This window comes from Xyrauchen texanus, chromosome 20 (genome assembly GCF_025860055.1).
Source record: "Xyrauchen texanus isolate HMW12.3.18 chromosome 20, RBS_HiC_50CHRs, whole genome shotgun sequence".
Taxonomy (NCBI): domain Eukaryota; kingdom Metazoa; phylum Chordata; class Actinopteri; order Cypriniformes; family Catostomidae; genus Xyrauchen; species Xyrauchen texanus.
Genome location: NC_068295.1, coordinates 35,863,014 through 35,890,837, shown reverse-complemented (window position 1 = coordinate 35,890,837; position 27,824 = coordinate 35,863,014). Strand labels below are relative to the sequence as shown.

Below are 27,824 nucleotides of genomic sequence, written 5' to 3'. Positions count from 1 at the left end.
CTGTGATGTTTTGAACATTCCACCTGCTGATTGAAATGTCACCAAGGTAACATTATGCATGTAGCTGGCTGAAGGCGCGGACAGATTTACCTTTGTGCGATGGAATTTCGTGGCCGAGAACGAGTGGGCGGACGTTGAGCACGTGAGAAACCAGCAAAAAATTTATTTCCAAGCTGCCTCTCTTTAATGCTGCACTTTTTACTCTGTGAGAAACTTGCCACTTAAATTTGAACTTGTCCACACAGGTCACTACCAAAAAAGCAACTTCCTCTTGGTAAATGCAGCCTGTCAATGTTCACCAAACTTGAATTCCACATGAAATTCAAAGATTTTTTATATAACAGTATGTTGCTAAAAATTATATATATATATATATATTTGTGCTGTCAAGGTTAATGCCTTAATAACATGTTTACGCAAAATTTGTTTAACGCTGTTAACTCGTAATATAGAATAACCCTTCCAATAAACCGTAGTTCATGAGAAGAAGAATTCATGCAAACACTGCTAATGTCATATGCATTGACCATTGGGAAAACAGATGGTTGGACAGGGTGGTAACCACAATATACTTTGGGTGGGACAAGTGCCCACCAATAATCGGTGTCAAATTGTCATTAAGTTCATGCAGGAGTAACATAATGGTTTAAAAATGTGACATTTTTACCGCACTCAGTAGTCTAACACCACACTTCAATGTCATTTGAGATAGCCAGTCAAATTGATGAAGGTGGGACTAAAGTTTAAGAAGCCAAACGGGAACCTCGTGAGTTATTCCAGTGCTGCGCAACAGCCAGAAGTTCAGATTAAGAGTGTTTGTGTCATGTGAGATGTACAGTAAGTATCTAAATATACTTGCGATATTTGACCACTGTTTTATGATTGAAATATTGTACCGACCGACATTAATTTCCAAGGGTGCAAACTATTCACCATTTTGCAAAATTTGCCATTTTGAAAATGTAAATGTCATGTACAGTACATGATTGGTATGTCATTCATAATTGTGAATGTGAAAACATTAACAGAGCAGTTTTCAGCATGTCAGGCTCAAGACAAAGAGCGAATGTGTGTACACTGTAAAAGAATTGAATGAATGTGGTAATCTGGCTTTCTAAAAAATAACTTTTTAGAAAATTATCTTGACATTGTCTAAGAAAATGATCAATGCAAAAGCAGAGTATCATTATCACCCTCAGATTAGAACTAGAACATGGTAAGACTTGTGACTTCTGTTGTGCTTTTAGGTTTTGGCAAGGACAGTGTCAGATATCCTTAATGAAAATATTATTAGGTAATAATTTCAAATCAATTTAAGATTTTCTAAATAATTTCTTTGTCTTCAATTAATTCAGAATTTTGTACAGCATCTCATAAGTGTCTACTTTTAAAAGAGTTTATTTTGTGGATGTCTTGGCAGATATGTGCTCAAAAAATGATCCGGCAGTTAATGGCGTAGTTCACCTAAAAATAGAAAAAGTACATTTACTCACTCATTTACTCATCCTTATTTTGTTCAAAACCCATATGCTGTTTTTTTTCTTGGAAAATAAATATATTTTAAGCAGCTCTATTTTCAGTTTATTGTGAGCAGGAGCTGTCAAGCTTAAACAATAACCAATACTATAAAGCACTATTAAAGGTTCAGTATAAAGACATCATAACAGAAGTCCATATGACAAGTGCACTATATTCCAAGCTTTCTGGGGCCATACAACAGTTGTGTGTTGTATGGACTACTTTTATGGTATTCTTGTAATTATTCTTTTCTCTCTTTAGGCCTTGACAGCAGTAGTCAATATGAACTGTTTTGTATGGAAAAGAGCAGAGTTAGGGTTCTTAGCGGTATTCAAAGCGTCTCATTCTCCCATTCACACACCATTGATTGTAGAGCTGCCATGCAAGGTGCTAGCCTGCCATTGGGAGCAACTTGGGGTTCAGTGTCTTGCCCAAGGACACTTCGGCATGTGGAGTCATGTGGGCTGGGAATCGAACTGCCAACCCTGCTATTAGTGGACAACCCGCTCTACCACCTGATCCACAGCCACCCCTCAAGTGTGACAAAGAGGGACAACTTGTGGCCAGTAAATAATTTGTGTATTTTGTTTTTGCTAGCCAGCTGACACAGTCATGTCATCTTACAGATACATCAATGATGAAAATACATTTAAATTTAAATATTTTTTTCTTTGATAGAGCACAAAAAAATATAGAAAAGATAACTGAAATGGGCAAATTGCTAGCAATGCAGACACAGTGTTTGTCTTGTACTGTGTGTATTTAAAAAATACATGTATCTTTTAAAACCAAAAATTAGGCCTTTATCACATTTCAAGCCTTTATTCAGAAAATTATTGCATTCAGCACCTTTACTATATTAAAGGACCAAAGAGGACAATAATGTTTGTGACCTCAACACCCTTTTGTTTATAAAGATATTGCGATTAATCACGATTAACGACAACAAATTGTACAATTAATCGCAATTAAATATTTTTATCATTTGACATAATTTATATATAACTCTGGAAAAAAAAATAAGAGACCACTACAAAATTATAAGTTTCTCTGGATTTATTATTTATAGGTATGTGTTTGAGTACAATTTAAAAAAAGTACTGACAACATTTCTCCCTAATCACTAAAAATATTGTCACTTAGAGCATTTATTTGCAGAAAATGACAACTGGTCAAAACAAAACAAAAGATGCAATGTTTTCAGACCTCGAATAATGCAAAGAAAACAAGTTCATATTCATTTTTAAACAACAAAATACTAATGTTCTAACTTGGGAAGTTCAATATCAGTATTTGGTGGAATAACTCTTATTCTAGAATAAAGCTTACATGCGTCTTGGCATGCTATCCACCAGTATTTCTCATGGCTGTTGGGTGTCTTTATACTACTCCTGGTGCAAAAATTCAAGCTGTTCTGCTTGGCTTGTGGCCATCCATCTTCCTCTTGATAAAATTCCAGAAGTTTTCAATGGGTTTAGGTCTGGAGATTGGGCTGGCCATGACAGGGTCTGATCCGGTGGTCCTCCATCCACACCTTGATTGACCTGGCTGTGTGGCATGGAGCATTGTCCTGCTTGAAAAACAATCCTCAGAGTTGGGGAACATTGTCTGGGCAGAAGGAAGCAAGTTTTCTTCCTGGATAACCTTGTACGTAGTTTGATTCATGCGTCCTTCACAAAGACAAATCAGTCTGATTACAGCCTTGTTGAAGCACCCCCAGATCAACACCGATCCTCCACCCAGTCGTCTAATAGATAGATGGAAGCCACAGGCTCTTGGTGGAATAACTCTTATTCTAGAATAAAGCTTACATGCGTCTTGGCATGCTATCCACCACTGTGAAATTTGGTGGAGGATCGATGATGATCTGGGGTGCTTCAGCAAGGCTAGAATTTGGCAAGTTCATCTTTGAGAAGCTCACAATGGCAGGTCTTGTGGGGTGGTCCCAGTATGCAGTGGTTAGTATCTACCAAAAGTGGTCCAAGGAAAGACAACCGGTGACAGGGTCGTGGGCACTCAAGGCTCATTGATGTGCGTGGAGAGCGAAGGCTAGCCCTTCTGGTCCAATCCCACAGAAGAGCTACTGTAGCTCAAATTGCTGAAAAACTTAATGCTGGCAATGGTAGAAAGGTGCCAGAACACACAGTGCATCGCAGTTTGCTTCATACAGGGCATTATAGCCGCAAACCAGTCAGAGTGCCCATGCTGACCCCTGTCCACCACCGAAATCACCTACAATGGGCAAGTGAGCATCAGAACTGGACCATAGATCAATGGAAGAAAGTGGACTGTGTCGTTTACCTGGCGAAGAAATGGCAGCAGGATGCACCATGGGACCATAGGATCTGCTGCTAACGTCTTGGTGCCAGATACCACGGTACATCTTCAGCAGTCTTGTGGAGTCCATGCTTTGACGGGTCAGAGCTGTTGTGGCGGCACAGAGGGGGACATACACAATATTAAGGAGGAGATTTAAATGTTATGGCTGGTGTATAGTTGCAAGAAAAAGTATGTGTACTTTGGGATTACCTGTATTTGTTTATAAATGTGTCTTAAAATCTTATCATAATTTATAATAAGTTATAATAATGAACAAACACAATCCGTTTTAACTAATAACACCCAAATTATTGTATTGTTTTTGTACATATTGAATATATCATTTAGACATTCAAAGTGTAGGTTGGAAAAAGTATGTAAATCCCTAGGATAATGACGTCAACAAAAGCCAATTACAGTCAGGGGTTGGAAAACCTGGCATCCAATTAATGGAGGTGTGGGTTAGAGCTACTTTGACTTGTAAAAAGCACTCAAACATTTTGAGTTTTCTATTCTCAAGTAAATATTGTAAAAAAAATAAAAATTTGCCTCAGTCTGATCCCTGGCCTTAACCCAATTGAGATTCTGTGGAATCACCTCAAGAGAGCCGTTCACACCAGCCATCCTAAGAATATGGCTGAGCTGAAGCAGTTCTGTAAGGAGGAAAGTTGCAAAATTCCATCTGAGCATTGTGCAGGTCTAATCCGCAGCTCCCGGAAATGTTTGGTTGAGGTTATTGTTGCCAAAGGAGGATCAATCAGTTATTAAATCCAAGGGTTCCCTTACTTTTTCCACAGAACTGTGAATGTTTAATGGGATGTGTTCAATAAAGACATGATTATAATGTTGTGTGTGTTGTTAGTTTAAGCACATTGTGTTTGTCTATACTTGTGACTTTGATGAAGATGAGATCACATTTTATGACCAATTAATGTTGAAAGCCATCTGATTCCAAAGGGTTCAAAAAAACGATTTTTCCACTATATACATATAATTTTTTTTATTGTTGTTGTAGGGCCAGTGGAATTCTGATCTGCTGGCCTGAATGGGCCAGCATTAAAAATCCTTTTTTGTTGAGCGCTGATATATCATATTATTAATATTATTTGTGAAGATAATTTTCCATACCCAGGTAGTGACATGCATGTGGTTTGATTTCCCCCACAGACTGCAGAACAGCTACACAGCGTCTCAGAGAGCTAATCAGGACCTGGAGGAGAAACTACACGCCCTGGTAACCTTTAAACTCTACTTCAGCATCCCCTTCTAAAGCCCTCTGTCCTAAACTCTGATGTCTTTCATTTTTGTTGTTTGTTTCAAATGCACTAATGATGCCATACTCTGTCAGTATGGAGACCAATTGAGAAAACTTTTGCATATATCTCCAGAAACTAACAAACCCAAAGTTGCACAAGTATTCATTTGCTGCATGTTTTACTGGAAAACAAGACAAATATACTAATCAAGAATAATTTTGCACTGCAGCAACACTTTGATCAATAGAACGTTACAAATGCCAAATGATTGTAGTTTACTTGAAACTGGAATTTTTCATTCATTACAAGATATGCTCAATTGGTTTAGTAGCATAATGTCAGTTACTACAAAAAAAGTTGGCTGTTTGTTTGTTTGTTTGTTTTGTCTTTGGAAGTTAAAATCAGTTACAGTAAAGTTTTGGAAGTACACTGGGCAGGACAAAAAACATTGAAAATCCACACAACTTTAACATTATGCATGTTGGCATGAGACTGGTGTGGTATTATCGCTGATATGATATCCAATATTTTAATTTAAATGCCATGCAAAGATGGTAAACCAATATAATCTTGTAATTTTCACATTATATGCTCGTGCATACCAGGATGGTAGCAAGATTCACCCACTGGAATTACATATGTAACGTCTAACCAGAAGTTTGTCCATTTAGAAAAGCAGTCCCACCACAAAAATTATGATTTTGACAACTTAACAGCTCAAATAATACACTGGTTGAAAGTATAATTCATTCAATTCAAATGCTTTAACAAAAGAACTAGTTTCACATTTCTGCTTTTAAACCCTCCAGAACTCTGGCCCCATAAACGTCCACTGTAAGGGCAAAACTAGAACCACATTTTTTAACGGAGAAAATGTACCCTTTTGCTCAATGCTGTTTTTTCATAAGTGGAAAAAAACATTTATCATCCGATTTATCACTGGTAAGAGTTCTAAAGCAAAAGAATTCCCTTCTAAAAGAAAAGATTTGACTTGACCCATAATATCTGAGTGTTATCATACTGCTTTAGCATTGTCTTGTTCATTTGTCCGCTTGCAGTTCTGTCTAAAGTTCAGTCACTCGAAAATTATTGATTTGCCATTGTGGTTTTTTTCCTTCTTTCAATAAAACTACAAATGCAAAGTGCCCCGAATGGCCACTCTGGTTGTGGTTGTGATTGTGGCCATTGTGACAGATCAGCACGCTTTTTCCTGAAAGCTTTGATTCGGCGTGAAATATTCTTTGCTTTACAGTCCTTCTACCAAACAATGACGAGGAAAAAATTATTGAATAAATGTCCCTAAGCTTCTTTCTCTTTCACTATGTATTAAATAATTCCCACTGGATAAAATACATCATAATATCTGTCATATACTGTGGTCATTGTCAGAATCAATGTGATTCAATTAAGATGAATATGTGATTCAAAGATTATTTAAATGTAATTTGTTTGCAAAGAGCATCACAGAATCTTTTGTTTCATATGGTGCATTCATCAAAATATTTTTCAATTCTGCCGTTGAAATAAATTGTTAAAGGATTTCATGTTTTATTAAAGTGCTGTTAGAGCTTTTATGAATCTAAATTTTCCCCCGACTCTGCCCTTTCCCAATTTCTCTTAAATGAAAATAATTTTATGAAGCACACATCCATAATCTGTTATTTTAGGAATCTATTATCACTTTTAGGTGGTCTGCAAAATGATCTCTAGAGTAATTTGACATTACTGGGAAACGGTTGGTTACAGTTCAGTTAACTGCAAGTATTCACAAATGGTTATTAGGATATTTGTCATGAATAAAAAATGTTTATTGTAAGGGATATGCACCAAACACTACTCAAAATAAAGTCCACAGTGAGCTATGAGCCTAAATATTACACACATGGATCTTCAATTAATAAAACCACTCATATTAAAATCAAACAAAAATAATCAAACTGTTACTGCTTGTAACATAGTATTGTTCACCAATGGAAAAAATGTCATTTAAAGGTGCACTCTGTAATTTTTTCCTTACAGTATTAAAAAAGTTGAACTCCTAAAGACATAAATTGTAATTTTGCAGTATGTGTAGGAAATCATGAGCACTCACATTAAAATGAAGACAACCATCAGTAACCGTATAAAAGCTGTTTTATTCTACATGGAGAGGGTCCGCACATTGGGACGGCCATGTTATAGTCACATGATCAGCCGAAAACTGCTCGCTTAATCTCAGTAACCATCCTGTTATTTGACACTTTCACTCATTGATTCAAGTAATCATGACAGACTGTGAAAACAAAATTTCTACAATGTCATTAAACTGAAAACTATTGATTTTAAATGATGCAGCATCCAAGACACTAGGTGTCAGTGTATATCCAAGTTGACACAAAGACCAAAGTTACTAAGTGCACCTTGTGGAGCGGAGGGGGGGCGGGGCCGGGCTAGAATGTCGCACGCCCGGTCCCCAATCAGCCTGATGGGGCACGCGAGGGATAAAGGCGCCCGGTGAAGACGGTTCGAGAGAGAGAGAATTACGGGCATGTCCGTCATGTGTGTGTGTTTATGTTTGTTTTAAGTTTTCATAAAATTATTATTTATATTGACAAGCCGGTTCTTGCCGCCTCCTTGCTCCTCCTCCCAGGGGATCGCCGCTGCCATCTGCTGGGTGACTGAGTAGCCGACCTCCCAGACGCGGGGCGAGTGGTGACTGGATTCCCCGACCTCCTGGAGCGATGGAGCCGCTGCCAGGGGCGGAGGAGTGCCCTGCCATTCTCCAGAAACACGGAGGGGTCGAGGGAAGACCGCCGTCCGCGAGGGGAGGAGGGAAGTAACTCCCCGATCGCCTGGAGCAGTAGGGCACTTATCTGCCCCTGGCAGCGGCTCCATCGCTCCAGGAGGTCGGGGAATCCAGTCCCAGCTCGCCCCGCGGACAACGGCCGTTCCCCTTGTCCGGGCGGTCGGGCTACTCAGTCACCCGGCAGATGGCAGTGGCGCTCCCCTGGGTGGACGCCCCATCAGGCCGATTGGGGACCGGGCGTGTGACATTCTAGCCCGGACCCGCCCCCCTCTGCTCCACACACCTTTAAGTGCCAAACCTGATAATGTGCTCTGTCCGGGCAGGTTCACATTTGTGTGTGACAGCAAATGCTTTTATTGTCAGGTAGAGTTACACTGCTGCGATTTGACAATGGTTTTGGATTTAAAGGTGCGCTCAGTATTTTTTCCCTCAATATAAAGTTTTACTCTTAAATCCATAAATTGCAATTTTTAAACCTAAAAATTTATATATAAAAATATATATATATAATCATGAGCACTCACAACACTAAATTTCTACAATGGCATCTGTGATTGAAACTATTGATTTTGAATGATGTTGCATCCACACCACTAGGTGTCACTGCAAGTCCTAGATGACACAAGCAAAAATTTATTGAGTGCTCCTTTTACTTGTGAAATTAATGTCTGCACACCAGAGGGAAAAAAAAAAAAAAAAAAAAAACTTACTTTGGCTCACCGTTTATCAAGCATTGAAACTTTTCTGGGTGAAGAACAATCTGGAATCATGCGTAACAGTGTAACAGTCAGTATGAAGTCCTCTTTGCAACCTGAAATTCTTCAGATGAGTCTCTGACACCTGTGCTAAAAAAGCTGGTTGCAGCACAACGAACCATGAAAAAGAATGCAGGTGTCTTGAGATGCATTTATAAATATTGAAGGTCTTTTTAACTTGATATAGTGTCTAAAAAATGCGGCAGTACTGCGTGAGACCCTGAAAGAAGTGAGATGAGTTGCAATGGTCAAAGACGTCCGACTAGCACTTTCACATAGAAAAACAACAATTGAAATACAGCGTAGATGCACGAAAAACAGGTGTGACCAGCCACAAACTCGCCCTATACTTGAAAAACTGACCCAGATTAGCCCAAAACTCGAAGTCCTCCATTGCACGTGTAGAATAACTGAATATTGATTTTGGTATTGAGGGGTGTCAGACGGTTTACCAAATGTTGAAATATCCATAAAAATCTCTAATATTGAAAGTAAATGAATACCGCGATAGAAACATAGAGTGTAGGTAGACCATACAGTATTCTTGAAATACATGTTGTAAGATAAGGCCCATCTTTAAATCAAACTAAATTTCTATACATTTTGTGTATAATTTGATAATCATGAACTAATGATGATCATGAGGCTTGAAAATATGTATGAGCATATTTTCCAATTGTAATATTCTTCTTAAATATGTTCAAAAAATACATGATGCACTCAAATATGATTGACAAACCAATGCATTCATGCTTTGTGTAATTCTGCCTGAACTGCAAAGCTGTGTTGACAGTTTAAAAATATTGGTACCATTATAAATGTTGGTATACTTTTTGTACCAGTATGCTGTTCAACCCTGTTTCCACCTGTAGCTCTTAAGCACATCTGATGACTGCTTGCGTGTCCAAGGACCGCATTAGCCCACGATGATTTTGGTTTATTTTCATTTAAATCTTAGTGGTGCCTCCGTTCTGAAGTTCTCTCATACTCATGACCCCTGCTTAGTGCTTTGCCAATCACAGGTGAAACAGGTGGGATTCTGCTCTGTAATCTCTCGTAGCGGGCATGGGGATTATCCCGGCCGACCTGTTCCACCTCGTGGAGGGCTCATCATATATTACCGTTGGTGCTTTCAGGACACGACCCCATTCAGAGAGTGCTGTTTTGTCAGATTCATCCAGCCAAATACAATCAGCGAACAGCAAAGATGTGAAAATCTGTGCTCAAGGTAGATTTACAACAGCATTTCAGAAAAAGCATTATGAATCGGATTGTTCCAGAGAATTCCAGCAGTGCTAAAATCAGTGTTGTGTAAGTTACTCTTTTAAAAGTAATCCATTATATTATTAGACTAATTACTTCTCTTAAATTGTAATCAGATTAATTGAATGATTATTTAATTGAAAATGAATTGCATTAACGATTACTTTTCATATGTATATATACAGACATTCATATGAACATAATTCATGTTTTATGTAATCTAAAAGTGTAACCCAAGAAATGTACTTAAAAGGAATTAACTTAATTACACAGTAACGGACATCTGATTACAAGAATATTAAATGTAATGTGTTACACTATTTTTGACTAAAAAGTCATGGGTAATAGGATTACAGTTATTAATTACTTGTATATTGCAAATATCACGCAATATGTCTTTTTATCTGGCTGTTGTGTAAAACTACACGACACCCATAGAGAACACGTTTGGGTTTTTTACATCAGGTTTATTATAGTTTTAATAACTATAACTATAATTTGAATACTACTGTTTGGTATTTTGATTTTCAATTTCAGTTTAGTTTTTTGATATTAAAAAAAAATATATATATTTTGCGTTAGTATTTGTTTTTATCCCAGGTAATAATATGTCTGCCAATCGTAACACAACACTCGTAAAATACAACAAACAAACCATGATTGGTTGTTTTACTTGTCAATCAGCCACTTCTTTTCTAAATGGGTGGTTCTTTTTTTACACTAATAGTGTAAACTTGCTTTAAAATGAATGATGAAATATTACTATTCAAAATGTTATTGAAAAAAAAAAAGAAATCTAAAGGCATTTTCTTTGTGTTTTCATGTTTTAATTTGTTTTATTGCACGTTTGTAGTTTTAATGTATCGAAGTCTCATTTCAAATTTTTTTTTAATTATTATTATTATTATTTATTTCATAGATTTTTTTTTTTGTTAACAAAAATATTTTTAGGATGCCTCTTAATGAATTTGCCTTTTGTTTTAATAAAAATCTTAATATTTTGTATTAAGTAGTAACTTATCTTTGATGGTTTCTATTTTTCATCTTTATTCTCTTATTGCTCTCTTTTCATCTTTTATCATTTGCACTGATATGTGTATAAATAAAGCTTAAAGTATAAAAATACAAGTTTTTTAAAGATGCAAATGAAATCTTTCTTTCTCCTCCTCTTTCTCTCCCTGTTCCCTCATGCTGCCTTGTGATTTGGGTATTTCACCAACATCATCATGATCATCAGGCTGCCATCAGTCAAACTTGGGTCTATGCAGTTGCGTTCTCATTCTATTTCTATTCATCCCTTTCCCTCTTTCTCTCTTTACTCTCCCGATATGTAACAGTAGACACCATTCCCATGTCTCATTGCATCTGTCTCCTGTTTCCTCTCTTCCTGCAGTAAATAGCTGTGGTCATGCCAGTGTCCGTGCATGTGGAGGGGGATTATGGGATAGATGTCATATCTACACAGTAGATCACAGTCCAGTTGTTCGATACAGTGGTTAAAATGTACAGCACAAACTTAAGAATACTGTAATAATGGCTATCATGTAAAGTATACATCAGTGATTTTTTTCACCATTTAATGGCACTGTGGGAATGGAAGACTATTCAAAATATAGACCATGATGTTTCTTTTAATGTTTGTAAAATGGTAGTAAAAAATTGTTTTGTGTGTGTCCTTGCTCCCTGAGTGTTTCTTCAAAAGCTTGATTTTTCATAAATGTCCAGATCAGAGACTATATAGCATAACACTTCAATTAAAATGAATGGGAGAAATTTGAACACCCCACGGTTGTAGAAAAGGAAGTCCCGCCTTACAGGTAAAAGAGCTAATCAGCTTTTAGATACAGAGATTTCATGTCAATCAACTCCAGAACACGCATTAGCTGAACCAGCCTGAAAAATTGCATTCTTTTAAGCATGTCTTGACATAAAGGAGCACAATGCAGATGTTGTCAGATTTTTGGAGATTTCTGTATTTTCACATTCAAGTCTATAGGAGCTGTACTTTTATGCCTCTTGTTTACGTAGAAAATAGTTGCCCGGGAGCGTTCCCAAAGATTGCCGTTGAGTGGACTGACTTGCCTTAAAAGTTACTTTGGTCTGTATCTAATGTCACCCAGAATTACTGTTTGAACATGTGCAGATAAAAATCGATGATGAGTTATGATGGATACTCTGAAATTTATACTGAGATTAATACTGGAACATCTCAAGAGTGAAACATTTTGAAACTGGATATTCACCAAGAAAAATGTAGGACTTAAACGTTTGTTTTTATTGGGTCATTAAAAGAGGCCGTAACATACCAGAATGCAGCCAGGTGTTTGGATGGTGATAATGGCCAAAAAGGAGAGTTTATTGAGACAGGGAAAGTTTGATAAAATATTAGAATGACAAACTTTTCTTTTTTTATTTAGAATAATGTCGACCAATGAACAATAAGGCCAGGAACTTTTATTTTATATATATATATATATATTATTTTGTATTTGTTTTTTTAAACTGTGCCAGGAAAATCTTGAAAAGTGCATGTAAGTGGAAACAAACTTGTTGATTTTAATTTTTTATTGTAGTATTTTTTTTTTATAAGCTGTGGCTTTAAAACTAGTTTTCTTACAATGCTATAATAGCTAGTTCATCAGAGGACACAGAAGTGGAGAGAAAGTGAACCTGTGGCCACGTCCACACTAATGCAGTTTCGTTTGAAACCGCATCTTTTAAAAAAAGTCTTAAAAACGACATTGTGGACTGAGCGATTCAGAAACTCTGATTAATGTGGACGTAGCCTTATAGTTCCTTCATTCACTTGGTTTTATAGTATGTGCAGTTAATCTGCATTGCCTCAGCCACATTTCCACACTGTAGATTTTGTTTTTATTTGTGGCCAATGTCGCCCTGTCAACAATGAATAGACGATTCAAGGCAAAGTAAACTTTCTCTTACAAATTAGTGTGTTAATGACTATTGGTGCCTTTGGTTTAACAAATAATAAGTTGACCCTCACCCGAGAGACTTTTTAATGTTAAAATTCACATTTATTTCCTCTCTTTTCCCTTTCACAGCTCCGTAAGGTGGAGAGAGACAAGAAGACAATGGATCAAGAGATAGTGGAGCTCACGAATAAACTAGTGGATGCCAAAAACACTATCGACAAACTGGAGGAACTGAATGTACGTGCTGTGCCAGAACTTTGTGTGTGAGAGACATGTTTTGCTCTGAGGTTATCAGTGCTATAGTGTTCCTGGGAATGATAACTACTGGAGCTGAAAATTGAAAGTTGCATGCAAAGAATCTGTTGCTAAGCTTTCACAGGAGTCTATAGTCAGATAAGTCTGTGCTCCACAAATGATATCTGCCTCGGGGAGCTTCACATGGGAATACAGCAAAGTCTTCTTAGTCATTTCTCTCTGTTTTTTCTTTAAAGTTAAGATGTGAAATTTCCAAGCCACAAATAAAACAAATTTGAAGGGAAAATAATGACTGTTTTCATACTGGTTTCCCCAGTATTGACAGGAGACTGTGTTGAATAGTGGAAAAATCACTTTGTTCAATTCACTATGTAAACTCTTCATTCATCTCTTGGCAATCAAGTAATTAACACAGGAGTTTAAATTAGCACACAGATTTGTATTCTGGAAATTGGTTCCAATACTTCAAGAAACTCCTTGAGGAATAAAGAAGATTCAGAATGCCGGTACTTGCGAAATGTGCCTTTATTACACAGCATGTATGAAAGAGTGCCACAGGGAACTAATTATAGCCCCTGAGAAACTGATAGCCGTCTGTTCACCATGTTTAAATGGGGTGCTTCATCTCCTTGGACAAATAAAACACATCAATCTAAGCTTTATTTTAGCCATGACTCCCACAGACCGCACAACCCTGGATTGCCATTTTCCTTATTTTATTTTATATATACTGCCAGTCAAACATTTGGACACCTACTCATTCTTTATTATTACTAATTTCCATGTTTTAGTATAATGGTAAATAATAGTCACCAAAGGTATGGCATAATACCTATTTTATTACCATAAAATCATTACCCAATAAGCTTCATGAGGTGCTTCCTCTAGTGCTTTTTGAAAGTTTGTTGACTGATTTTCCTTCTCTATATGCTCCAACTAATCCATTCCAACAATTCTTTTCTTAAATGTTTAGTTGTCAAAAGAAGTTAATACTTCATCGTTTCAAGCGTTATCACATAACCTTTTACGTAAAAAGGATTTTAATGTCATGAAAAACATACAGTACTTTCATTCAGGTGTGCTCAAACTGTAAACTGGTACTTTATCTTCTTTCATAAATTTGAAATTCATTAACCGAAAGATTAAGGGAATTTAAGGACAATTTGATTCCAAAAAGTTCCCATATTGATGATTCTTCTTATATCCATTTCCCAGCCATTTATTGTCATACACTTTTTCTCGTCATGCAGGAGCGCTATCGGCAAGACTGCAATTTGGCCGTGCAGCTGTTGAAGTGCAATAAGTCGCATTTCAGGAACCACAAGTTTGCAGATGTAAGTATGACTTCTGCTTCTCATAGGTACCCTGTCAAAGGGTTTAAGGCTCACCAATCCTTTAAATGTGTGAGGGGGGGGGGTGAGCCTTAAACCCTTTGACAGGGTACCAAACTTGTACGACTTCTTTCTTCTATGAATCACAAAAGGAGCTCTTAGAGTAAATGGTAAATGGTCTGCACTTATATAGTGCCTTTTTAACCTTATCGGTATTCAAAGCGCTTTACAATGTGACTCATTCACCCATTCACACACATATTCATACACCAAAGGCACTAGCCTGCCATTGGGATTAACTTGGGGTTCAGTGTCTTGCCCAAGGACACTTCGGCATGTGGAGTCATGTGGAAGAAAACGTGATGATGGCATTTTGCATTTTTGGGTGAATTATTCCCTTCTTGGAGGACTTGTTGGAGTCTGAGTGTGTTTTGCACTCCACAGTGACACACGCAGACATTGATGAGAGTGAGTGCACTTGATTGCCCACTTACTACCATACTTTGAAATGGATATGGACGTCTGAATTTACCGGCTGACATCAGAAAATAATAGTCAGAGAGAGATATAACGAGAAAGAGGCCAAGAGAATCGAGAGAGGGAGAAAGAAACAGATTCATGGTTGTGCTATATGACAGTGTTTAGGGTGAAAAATGTCTGTTAGTGCAGTTGTGCTGTGAGACAGGGCTGGTCTTTGGATATGCATGGTCTTGCTGGCAGAGTCAGGCACAGTATTGACAAGGTGCCAAACTCCAGACACATCTGTCTGTTTGGCCTTTGTGTCTGTCTGTGGGGGAAAACAAGGACAGCTCTGTGTGTCCAGGAAAAGAGAGTTATGACTAACCTCATGGGCATAGGAGTATTGAACACATCAGAACATTAGCACCTGTGGCCTGCTCTCTACACTATCTTATCTATCACTATGTTTGTTTGTGTGTTATACTCTGCAAACAGCATCACATCCTGACCCAAGTGATGATGCCGCACATATCTGTAATCTGAATTGCTTGTTTATTAAATAAGTCATGATTTTACTGCATTCACTTTAGACTCTTGTGCATTTATTGGCTGATTGCAAAATTAGAATATTGTTGCATTATTTTCAGACAGAGATGGCACATCATTCACCTGCCATGTTGATTGTATTTGAGTTTGTGGGTGCAGATTATTCCTCCTTGGCAGCAATTAATTCACAGCAGATCTTTGCACACCCTGTAATTTTTATGTGAATGAATTGACAGCAGTGACTAATCTTTAGTATTGGGATCTCTGCAGGAGAACTCCAGTTGAGTGAGACAGCAGTTGACAAGGTATTCTTTCGAAGATACATCATTTTCGGAATTATCGTCTTCCCCTGCCCTCAAGAACTTTGTAATCTATTACTCTGGAAGCAGGACCACCAAATATTCTCAATGGTTGTCAGCCGCAGTTGATTCTTAAGCCTTGTTAATGCTTGAAGCATCCACTCTAGTGCTGTTTATAATTGATGTGGTCAATGTTGCACTATTCACCGAAACAACAGGTGGCATTACAGAGAAAATCAGGCTTGGAAATGAATAAAACCTCCACAAGTCATGAAAATAATGTAATTTTTCTCACTGTGCTTAGCCTTCATTTATTTCAGCATCTAAAATGAGTTCTTTAAATGCAATCTCTATACAATTCTTTAAAATCCTTGTCGAGTAATAACAAACAACTGGAAAAGTAATGGAAATTTTTTGGTCAAAATGAGCGTGAACCCTGGTTCTACTACTTCATCGTTTATGTCCTATTATTATTTGAAAAGTGACGTTATTTAAATTACTTTTGATCAGTAACAATTGGGAGCCAGCGATTTATATCATGATGCATTTAATCATGACATACTGTATGTGTCGCACTGTGTATCGTTTTGTGGGGTACTGTAGCCCTATTTATCTCTGCTACCTGAAAGAATAGAAAGACCTTTAGTTGATTTGGTCTGTTCTTTGTGTTTTAAAACATTTGTGGTCTTCCCATACTAGCATGTGATAGATATTGGGCATGGGATACGCATGCACTATGCCTCCTGGGACAATAAATGTAGGGAACGCCATGTAGATTTCTGAGCTAAAAGGCCATGAAGGGGTCATGCTTGGAAGTGAGGTATGGACACATTGATTCTCCCATGCCCTCATGCCCAGACGAAGTGAGGCCTTTGTGGGTAATTGCTGCCCTACAGGATCGTTACAACATAAAGCTGAGCGGGGCAGTGTGATCACTGATTTTCCCTGCCTTTTTTCCACAAATCAATAACCTGTCCTGGCTTCGTCAAATCGTGGCAAGCTGTAAAATAAAGGTCCTCATCACCTGCCTTTTTTCTTTCCGTCTCTTTCTCTCCCTTTCTCTGTCTGTCTCGCCTCTATTCAGTAATAATCTAATTTGAGGTGAGCTTTTTACTCTATGTTCTTTTGTTCTGCATCAGAGCGGGGAGAGAGTTGATGGTGTTATATGAAAAGATGCCATTTTCTGTTGTTCTCAATCATGACTGAGATAGCCTTCATTGGGGCAGCATGGGTTTCATCAAACACCCTATTCACATCCTAGTGACCAGTACATTAGTACAGAGTACATGTTAGTGGAACTGCACCTTGGAAGTTCACTTGCCAACCCTCCTGATTCTGCCGAAGATTCACCTTTTTTAGTGCATCCACCCATATTTTCTGCTTCTGTTTCTGACCTGTCTACTTAGCTATATATACCTTTCCATTGGGATTTTAAAAATTACCTTGGTTGATAATAAATAAAAACCAGTATTTCTACAGTTCCGGTAGCAACGAGAACTGACTCTATTCAGTACCTAATGAGCTGTCAAATGCGCTCAGTCAAAATGCCAGTTTTGGTGAGATATTAATGTAAACAATAGACCTGCTGTCACAGTTTCAAAATGTTCTCTATAGAAGAAAAAGGCAATCTTGTCACGTTTGTCTGTTTTTCTTTTCTCTGATGTTTTGCAGTTGCCATATGAGCTGCAGGACATGGTGAACAAGCATATGAAGAGCAACTTGCCGAAAAAGACTCAGGGCTCTCCAGGAGCTCATGTCCAGGACCCTGACACTCTGAGCCTGACCCCTGCAGATGTTGTTCCCACTTCAGTCATTGCCCGTGTTCTCGAGAAGCCAGAGCCCCTTGTGCTCAACTCAGCCCAGTCTAGCAGCAGTGCAGGTCGGCCAGTGGCTGAGGATGTGTTTGTACACGTGGATATGACAGGACCCCAAGATGACAATGGAAGGAACGAGAACGGGGGACCTCACGGCAGGCCTCCTTTAGGACCTGGTTCTGAACAGCAGCATGTAAATGGCATGTGTCGAAGCCATGGAAGCCTAGATGGTCCAACCGGGGAAGATGGGACAGCACCCTCCTTTGAGAAGCTGAACCCTTACCCAGCCCCTATGCCACCACATCCACTTTACCCTGGTCGCAAAGTGATTGAGTTCTCTTCAGATGACAAAGTAAAGATCCCCAAGAACAGCCCACTTCCCAACTGTACCTATGCGACTCGTCAGGCCATTTCACTTAGTATTGTGCAGAATGAAGAGGAAGCAGCCGAGCGTCAGCGTACCGTTCCCAATAGCCCTGCTCTATCTGATGGGGGTTGGCGGTCAGGTACATCCTCATCTTCCTGTGGACGTTATGCTTCTCACCAACGAACGCCTGCACAGATGGATGGCACGGACACACTCTCCAGTTATTCAAGCCCCTTTAGCAGTCCTCCTCAGCCCCCCAGCGCCTTTGCCAGCTCAGGTAGCTCGGAGGAGGACCTACTGGCCAACTGGCAGCGCATGTTTGTGGAAAAAATGGCGCCATCCACAGAAGGCTCCCTTGTCAACCGCACATCCTTTAGCTGCGAGACAGTAAAGGATCTCCAAAGAGGTCGCAATGGGAAATCAGGGGTAGGGGTCCTAAGAGGTGCTTACTCTGATGGTGAGGAGGGATCCTCGGCCCATAGCTGGACCGCAAGTAGAGAGTCGAGTTTGGAAACAGACACCAGCAGTTTGGCAGACCTCCGTGCAAAGAAGACACAATATGGTGGTGACTTTTCCCAGGAGGAGGGTGAACATCTTCTAATGGCCCTTGATCCACTTGACAATGATGGTGCTAGTGGTGATACCATGGTCACCGTAGAGAGCAGTCCAGCATCTGCTAAGCATCAGGAGTTTGCAGAAGATGCAGGCTCTGCAGGAAGTTCAGCTGAGGAACGAGATATCCTAACCCAGGACTTTCCGGTCATTAGCTCAAAGGTCGTAGCTGCCCTTGAGGATTATGCAGACAAGCCCCCTCGGACTGGCTCTTCACGACCTCTGAAGAGCCCCAAGAGGATGGGGGTTCATCATTTGAACCGCAAAGACAGCCTTACCAGAGCCCAAGAGCATGGAAACTTGCTAGACTAAGACTTGCAGCCTCACTCTTTTCTTTTTCTTTATTTTGAGTGCTCTTTGTCTTACTAGCAATCACTAGTCATTGCAGCACATAACAAGGGATCAGACCAGCATTGCTGCAGTCATACCTGACCATGTCACTGTTGCTGAGGCATCATTGTAACTCTTCTATCCTCTCTCTACGGGGCATGGGCTCTCTTATCTGTGGAACCTATGGTATTGATGGAATCTGTGATGTACTGTAAATCTAGTTGCAGCTTCATTAAGTCAAAGTAGTTAGTTTCATCCCACATCAAGAGGACAGTGCTTCAGGGATTATAGAAGAATGTTAAAGTGGGATTTAAGTTGATTTTCCCTGCTCCAATTCTTGGCTTCAGCTTTGTGTGACATGATTTGAGTGGGTGACAACAGTACATCGACATCCAGTCACATCTCTGAAAGAGGAAGAGTTCTTCATTGAAGATGAGATAGAACAGCTCAAGAATGGGATCCCTGTTGCATGTTACAGACATGGAACACCTTACAAACAGGTTGTTTTGCCATTTTCTTTTGCCCTAGGGTGAGCCTTTTTTCCCCAATGATGTTGTGGCAGGGCGGAGGGCAGAGGGCGGGGCCGGGTCGTGATCATACACACCCGGTCCCGTATTAGGCTAATCAAGCCTCTGAGGTTTAAAGGATGGGCAAGGAGGAGGCGAGAACCGGCTTTTCAATTTAAATAATAGTTTTAATGATAAACCTAAAAGAAGACATAAACACACACATGACGGACATGTCCGTAAACGATCTCTCTCTCCCGCACGATACTCTGCAGTCGACCTTTAAACCTCAGAGGCTTGATTAGCCTAATACGGTACCGGGTGTGTATGATCACGACCCGGCCTCGCCCTCTGCCCTGCCACAGATGTATATCCAGTATCCCAGTAAAAGCCCTTTGTTGCTGGAAATGGCACCAAATGGCCCAAAACTTGCCACATGTATTCTACTGGTTGAAGCAGGTTTAATGGGATCTATGGGGTTCTCTCATCAATTTTCAGTGCCTAACACTTGCTCTGAACAGAGCAGGCTCTCCATCACTCTTAAAATGAACATCTTGTTCCTTTAGTTGGCTTTTGGTCATGATAAACTGAGAGGATCATTCACCTCAAATTTTCAGACGGTTACATCTCTTCATCGATCTACCACTGTATTTCAATACCTAAAAGACAGCTTTTTACTTTAATAATATAAATTATGATTTTGAATTTAGTGTCAGTATACTGGTTTAATGATCAAGTTCTTGGATATACTTCCTGATTTTCATTCACTTGTTTTATTTGACTAATGATATTCAAAACTGATTATTTTAAGTATATAGTGTTTTTTTTTTGGTGCATTTATTTGTCTTTTTTTGCTGTTTGAGAGTCTAAAGTGTCCACTCAGAGCTGTTAAGCACTTGCAGACATTTATAAAAAGCACACAGGTAACAGATTCCTGATTTGAAATGGGATGGTATACAAATCTGGATATTATTAGTTGTGCTACTAGAATGCAATAGCAATTAAACCCAAACAGTGCTGTATTTGGCATAATTTCATGCAGCAATCCCAAAAAATAAATTTTCAGCTATATTTTCAGCCATCAGTATTTAAGACTAAGGCTGACATTTTTGGATGTCCCATTGGTATTTCGTGTCCTCTAATTTTGGGATGTATTGTGTCCCCTCGCTGCTAAGAGCAGATTGCCATTCAGAGGGTGTATTAACATTTCAAAAACTATGCATCTAGCAAAGTAGAAAAATACCACAAAAACTTGAATCATGGCCAAGAATTGTATACATTATTATAACATTACTGACATTTAAATTAAGTAAGTTGCATACAGTAGACTAAAAAAAAAAGTCATTTTGGCCAGAAACATTCTTTTGTTGTTTATTTGTTCAAATCCTGAAGCCATGTTTTGATCTTAACGAATGTAACCATCTTTATGTAGCATCCATTTTTACTGGTTCTTCATTATTCTCAAACGGATCATACCTGCTATATGTATTTTTGGGGGAATGTGCATCCCACCATCATTTGGTGTGTTTTTGTGTGTATTTTTGTGTGGAAATCTGAATTACCTAGATTTTTAGTGATCAGTCTGTCCAATTGATACTTTATATAGATGTTATTATTTTTTTCTGTTATTCCAGTTGTAAATTTCAGTCATTTCATTTAAAATACCTTTTTAATATTTTATTACATTTATCAGCTTTTCTTAAGTACTGAGTTGCAACCACTATGAGCATCCCCACTCTTTTGTTTTGTTTCTATATTTTAGAGATGATTCAAATCTGTATTGCCTTTTTAAGTGCTTCTTGCTTTGAGCTATTTTTATTTGCAATTTATTTGTTTTAGTCTTTAGACCTCTCACTAGCCAGATGTCCCACGACATACTGTACTCGGGTCAAGTAATTAATGCAGTATTGTACTTTGTGTTTAAATTAAAAAAATATATTTTTTGGACACACAATACCCTCCACCTTTAATGATTGAAAGGAACAGTTCACCCAAAAATAACCCTTTAAGACTCCTGCCATACTGGTGATATGCAGCACAGTAATCTCCAGGTAATGTGTAAGAGTATCTTGTGTATTTCAGATTCTTATATTGGTCTTTTATTTATGGACATATCAACCATTTGGAAGTGAGGTACAACGGTGTGTATTATGTTTAGCAGTATTCCTGAAGGACGGTCAGACTTTTGTAAACTGCTTCGCATTTAAAAATTCAGCTACGTATTTCTCAGTTAAGGGCAGATTGTGTAATCCAAGGGCTCCCAAGTCCATACTTACTGTTTTCTTGTCTTACACTTTGCTCTTAGTATGTAGGATTCATCATCTTTTTTTTTTTTTTTTCCCGCAGCATATGAGGGTACCACTAATAGCCCATGATTAAAGTGTAATGGCCCACCATTCTGAACAATTCATATTTTATCATGTTCTAAAATAGCTCTGTGATGTTTTAAAGAGACAGAGTGCAGCCTGTCAGGGTATTGCATACAGAAATGGATGCCCTTAAATTTTCATCAGATGTTACATAGACTCCAGTCCAGTGCACATAAAGATGATAACAAACAATGGCTAGGACGTGTCTAAATATGCTGATCTTTGCACACGTCAGAGACTTGCACATCTTCTCTTTAATCCAAGGTGACCCTCCTGGGGTGCTGCATGCAAATCATGCTAAATTTCACTGAGAAATCTAAGAAAAGAAAAAAATCTAAAGGTTGTCCTCCTACCGAATACTCCAGTCCTCCACCCGTCCAAAGTATAAAAAAAATACAATTAAGAACAGTCTCATGTTATCTCTTTAACCTTCAAGATGGTCTGTAATCTGCACCTCTTCCTTTGATCTGATAATTGACCATTGAATTAATCAGTCGAACAGCTTTCATCTATTCATCAAGATTTATAATGGCAAGTCAGATTGAGAAGTCTTAAATTAGCCTTCGCTATTGACTAATGATCCCGCTTTAATGTCGATATGAAATCAAAATTGACCCTCTTGATATACAGTACATTTAGTCTTATTGTGCAAGGTTAGTCAGTGCATGTTATTCCTAAGAAAAATAAAATGTCTTAATAATGTTTCTTCAGAATGCAATAACTTGCTCTGCCTCTGAAATGAATTTCCTTTTTCCATTGATGTCATCTAGGACATGTGGGCTATTGGTTTATGTTAACCAATAACAAAATACCTGTTCAGGCATAGTTTGAAGCAAAGTCTCGTTCAGGTCTGGCTTCATGCTTCACTTTTTGTGATGCAATCCTTTTCATATGGATTGGCCTAAACTCTACATTTGTATCTCAAATGTCTTATTGCAATCAGAAATATGTCACATTATGGAAATAAAATGTTGCAAATGTTGTATCATGTTAACTTTAAACATTCTTTTATTTAGATGTCTTTAGTAATTTAATGCTTTTAGTATTTGCTGTTTGTTGATTTATTTGCTTTGATTGTCTTAGATCTTTATTATGGTGATAACATTTCAAATGATTAAAGGGGATATTTCAAGGGGGCAAAAACTAAGCAGAATGGAGCCTATTTATTTCATGTTGATGGTAATGGCTCACTCAATTGCATTTCAGATGTTTATAATTGAATTTTGTGGTTTGTTGATTAAATTTGTCTGTAAATGGCCAGATTTGTGGTGCGTACTCTGCATACCTTGTCTCTCAGTCTTACAAATATACTGTAGCAATATGGTGCTTTTCCCTTGTCTTGTGTTCCTTAGATTATTATTTTTTTTTTTTCCCCATCATGGTTTCCATAGTTGTGTAGATGTACCATTCACATTTTATTCTCCCCATTAAGAAAAGAAAAAAGGCTTATAACTGGAATAATTTTATTTTCTGAATTTGTAAACTGATGTATATTTTAAAACAAATAAAACTATTTTAAAAGTATTCCGTTTGAGCTGTACACCAAGTGTACTTTGATTAGCTCAAGGTACCACTATTATGGAATGATGTGTGGTGTTCTTTTGATGCGTAATATGATGTAAGAGTGCCCACTGCTGGTGAAAAGGTATGAGACCGGCACTTCTGTGGAGTCGGATGGCTTCGAGCACCTAGCAACAATTGACCAACCGTCATACATTGTAATTGTCAAAACTAATGTAAGCACTAATTAGGCTCAGTAGAGCAGATCAACAGAACTGTCTATGTTTTATATGACAGTTTCCTGCATGATTGCATTTTCTAACACCCTCAGACTTTTTAAAGGGGTCATATCATATGTTTCCAAAGGCCACTTGTAATGTCCGTCAGAAACATAAGTGGCAGAAAGCAGTATTTATGACCTTTTTTTTGCTGCTGCTGTGCCTTTAAGAAATAGTTTGCCCTCAAATCATAAAATATTCTCTCATTTACTTGCAGTCATGCTATGCCAGATATGTATGAATTTCTTCTGCAGAACACAAAGAATATCTCAGCTCTGTAGGCTCATACAACACAAGTGAATGGTGACCAGAACTTTGAAGCTCCAAAAAGCACAAATGCAGCATAAATGTAATCCAACAGACTCCAGTGGTTTAATCCATATCTTCTGAAGCGATCCAATTGATTTTGAGTGAGAACAGACCAAAATATAACTTCACATTTTTCACTGTACATATTATCATTGCAGTCTCTAGGCATGATCATGATTTCAAGCTCGATTTGACTTCCTAGTGCTTAACACATGCACACGGTGCTAGGAAATGTAATCGAGCTTGAGATACTCTTCTATAAATCTTTGTTTGTGTTCAGCAGAAGACAGAAAGTCACACACATCTGGGATGGCATGTGGGTGAGGAAATGATATGAGAATTTTCTGTTTTGGGTGAAACTATCCCTTTAAGACTAATGTATAAACGCCGCGTGACAATGTTTACAGGTTGCCGGTTTGCATTTTGGGTACATTATAGTTGCCAAGGAGTTAAGTTTGGCATGCTTGACTACAAAAACAAAAAAAAAAGCATTTTGATGGCCATTCAAAAGTTGTGTGTGTTTTGTTTTTTACATCGGAGTGCTCTTCGGTCATAATTTACTCACCCTCATGTCATTCCCATTCTTAAGACTTTCTTTTGTTATGCAGAACACAAAAGGAGTACAAGGCTTTTCTGAGCTGTTCCGCATGAACCAAGATCAAATGGACTTGATCAGATATACAGTTCAAAACGTTTTTGGGATCTGAAAGTTACAGTATGTTGTGTAAGTACATCAAACGTTTATTTCAAAAGATTAAATAAAAATTATTATTTTATGATACGCTGCTGAGTAAACGTGTGCTGTATCTTTGGCCTGTTCTTTTTTACTCTTCATTAGAAATGCAGAATTAAGTTTTACATATGAATGTTCCTTCTCAGGTCAATAATGTTGCATTTGCAGGTATTTCCAGTCTTATTCAGCCCTTTTGTGCGTTGCATATCCTGGATCCGATCGCATTTCAGTTAAAACCAGATCTTTCGTGTAGACTTAACACTAATGAGCATTTCATCATGTTGAATCTTTTAGTGTACTCCTGTCAGGAGGAAGAGCAAAAAGCGCAGAGGATTCATTACAGCATTACACACTGGAAAATTGCCTTTCCGTTTGTCTCAGTCCTTTAGCAGTTCGGTACATTGATCAAAGAGCTTTCATTAATTATAGACAATGATCTCCTTTATTATTATTTGCCTTTCCTGGCAGCTGCTGTATGTGGGAGGAGACAGATATTAGGAAGCCGATACGGGGTGTCCGTTTTAGCATTTGATCCCTGCCCGTGTATGGAGAGCTGCTTGGTCAAAATCATGAAAGACAATAGATATAATAGTACTTGAGTGGAGTCAGAAGTTTACATACACTTAGGTTGAAGTAATTAAAACGTATTTTTTAACCACTCCACAGATTTCATATTAGTAAACGTCTCAGGTTACGACTGTAACCCTAGTTCCCTGAGAAGGGAACGAGACGATGCGTCGATGACGCTTTGGGAACGCCTTTGCGTGAACGCCCCTGAAGCACGTATGTCAACTAGTCCAATGGAATGAATGAACGCCACGGGCGGGTGACGTCATGACCAGGAAAGGATATAAGCACATCCGGTGCGTTACTCGCGTTAGCCTTTAGAGCCGAAGCAAAGTCGATCGCAGGGATGCAGGAAGTATGGCAGGGCGACGCATCGTCTCGTTCCCTTCTCAGGGAACTAGGGTTACAGTCGTAACCTGAGATGTTCCCTTACTGAGGAACTCGCGATGCGTCGATGACGCTTTGGGAACGATAATACCCAATACGCCATAATTACAAAATGCCAGATGATAAAAACTGTCGGCAAATCAGTAAAAAGCACCTGGGATCCTGGGGCAGCTTCCAGGTCCAGGCTATAAAACCTCACAGAAGTTAGCGGCGAGGACCAACCTGCCGCATCAGAAACCTCCTGAAGGGAAACTCCTGATACGAGGGCTTTAGAGGCCGCCATACTTCGAGTAGAGTGAGCTCTGACCACCGAAGGGCACGGCTGGCCAGAGGACTCATAAGCAAGCGAAATAGCCTCAGCTATCCACTTACTGATTAGATCTTCTCCACGGGGCAGCCCTGTGGACATAAGTGTACAATAACCACAGGCCTTAGCCTCAAGGTGCCACGAAGGAAACGAATAATCATAGCTCACTATGTAGATCCGGAAAAATGGAAGGGCCCGGTTGAGATGAAACATTTGATGTGAGAAAACGCTCATCTAAATTGCTTTTAGGATGAGTATCTCTTTTCTGCTGGCCAGTCAACATTTAATTTATTAACAGCATGAGTTATCACCTCAATAAGCTCCTCATATGCTGGGGAGAGGGAGGCGAATCCTCTCCCCCTATTGTTTTAGTGTTTGTGGCACTCTCATAAACGCTCAGTAACTCCACCTCCTCAGAGCTAGAGCACCGAAGCATCGGGCTCTGTTCCCAGGCGGAAGAAGCCGCAGCGCGGGCTTCCGACACCGGCAAGAGAGCAATGGATCCCTCGGAGAGATCCATTTGCGAACCCCCAGTGAGCCTTCTGCGAGCTGCCTCGTCAGCCGCGGGTCCAGAACCCTGAGGTTCGCGAGCCTGTCCATCATCCTCAAATGCAGACAGACGGGAGCGGAGCATGCGGAGCGGCAGACGCTCACAATGGTGACAGTCAGCCCCCTCGAAAGCTGACATCGCATGCTCCACTCCCAAACAAACTACACAAAGCTCATGTGTATCTCCACCCGTGATATAACGAGGGCAAGGAGAAGCTTTAAATAGTTGTTTCGCCATAATATCAATATAAAGAGACAGTTTTGTGCTTTGCTGAGGCACAAAAGCTGACGCGAGTAACGCACCGGATGTGCTTATATCCTTTCCTGGTCATGACTTCACCCGCCCGTGGCGTTCATTCATTCCATTGGACTAGTTGACATACGTGCTTCAGGGGCGTTCACGCAAAGGCGTTCCCAAAGCGTCATCGACGCATCGCGAGTTCCCTCGTAAGGGAACTATAGTTTTGTTGAGTTGTTTAGGGCATAAGTCATTTTTCTACAGTTGTTTCACTTTTAATTGACTATATCTCAATCCCAGTTTGTCAGAAATTTGCATACACTAACTTGATTGTGCCTTTTAAGTAGCTTGGAATATTCCAGAAAATGATGTCAATCCTTTAGGTAATTAGCCAATTAGCTTCTGATAGGCTAATTGGAGTCAATTGGAGGTGTACCTGTGGATGTATTTTAAGGACTACCTTCAAACTCATTGCCACTTTGCTTGACATCATGGGAAAATCAAAATAAATCAGCCAAGACCCCAGTAAAACAATTATGGACCTCCACAAGTCTAGTTCATCCTTGGGAGCAATTTCCAAATGCTGAAGGTACTGCATTCATCTGTACAAACAATAGTACGCAAGTATAACCACCATGGGACAAAGCAGCCATCATACTGCTCAGGAAGGATATGCATTCGGTCTCCAAGAGATGAGTGTAGTTTGGTGCGAAAAGTGCAAATAAATCCCAGAACAACAACAAAGTACCTTGTGAAGATGCTGGAGGAAACTATATCCAAGTATCTATATCCACAGTAAATGAGTCCTATATTGACATAACCCGAAAGGCTGCTCCGCAAGAAGCCACTACTCCTAAACCACCATAACAAAAAGCCAGACTACAGTCTGCAAGTGCACACGGGGACAAAGATTTTACTTTTTGTATTTCACTTGAATTGTATGGACCTACAGAGCTAAAATATTCTTCTAAAAATCTTTTTTTGTGTGTGTTCACAGAAGAAGTCATACACAGCTGGGATGGTATGAGGGTGAGTAAATGATGAGATCATTAACATTTTTAGGTGAACTGCCCCTTTAAGAAAAACAGATCTCTGAAAGCTGCAGAGAATAGACTGGGCATGAAAGTGTCTGGAGTGAAAGTCTAAACACTGATCACATTTGTTCAAAATTAGCATAAACAACATAATCAGCTTTGCACAGGAGCTGCTTTAACAATATGAAAGCACAGAAACATGGCA

General features: G+C 39.0%; 1 protein-coding gene across 2 annotated transcripts in view; it reads left to right on the top strand.

Annotated features, from left to right (window-relative positions):
- Positions 1-24,437, top strand: part of tjap1 (tight junction associated protein 1 (peripheral)) — a 118,802-nt gene extending 94,365 nt beyond the window's left edge. The window contains exons 8-12 of one of the 2 annotated variants that reach the window (XM_052151075.1): positions 5,005-5,071; positions 11,134-11,163; positions 12,959-13,066; positions 14,335-14,418; positions 17,391-24,437. In XM_052151075.1, coding sequence (XP_052007035.1) covers positions 5,005-5,071; positions 11,134-11,163; positions 12,959-13,066; positions 14,335-14,418; positions 17,391-18,824 — 1,723 coding nt within the window. In that variant the 3' untranslated portion in view covers positions 18,825-24,437. The remainder of the gene's footprint in view (positions 1-5,004; positions 5,072-11,133; positions 11,164-12,958; positions 13,067-14,334; positions 14,419-17,390) is intronic. The other variant, XM_052151076.1, reaches the window with a different exon arrangement.
- The last annotated feature ends 3,387 nt before the right edge of the window (positions 24,438-27,824 follow it).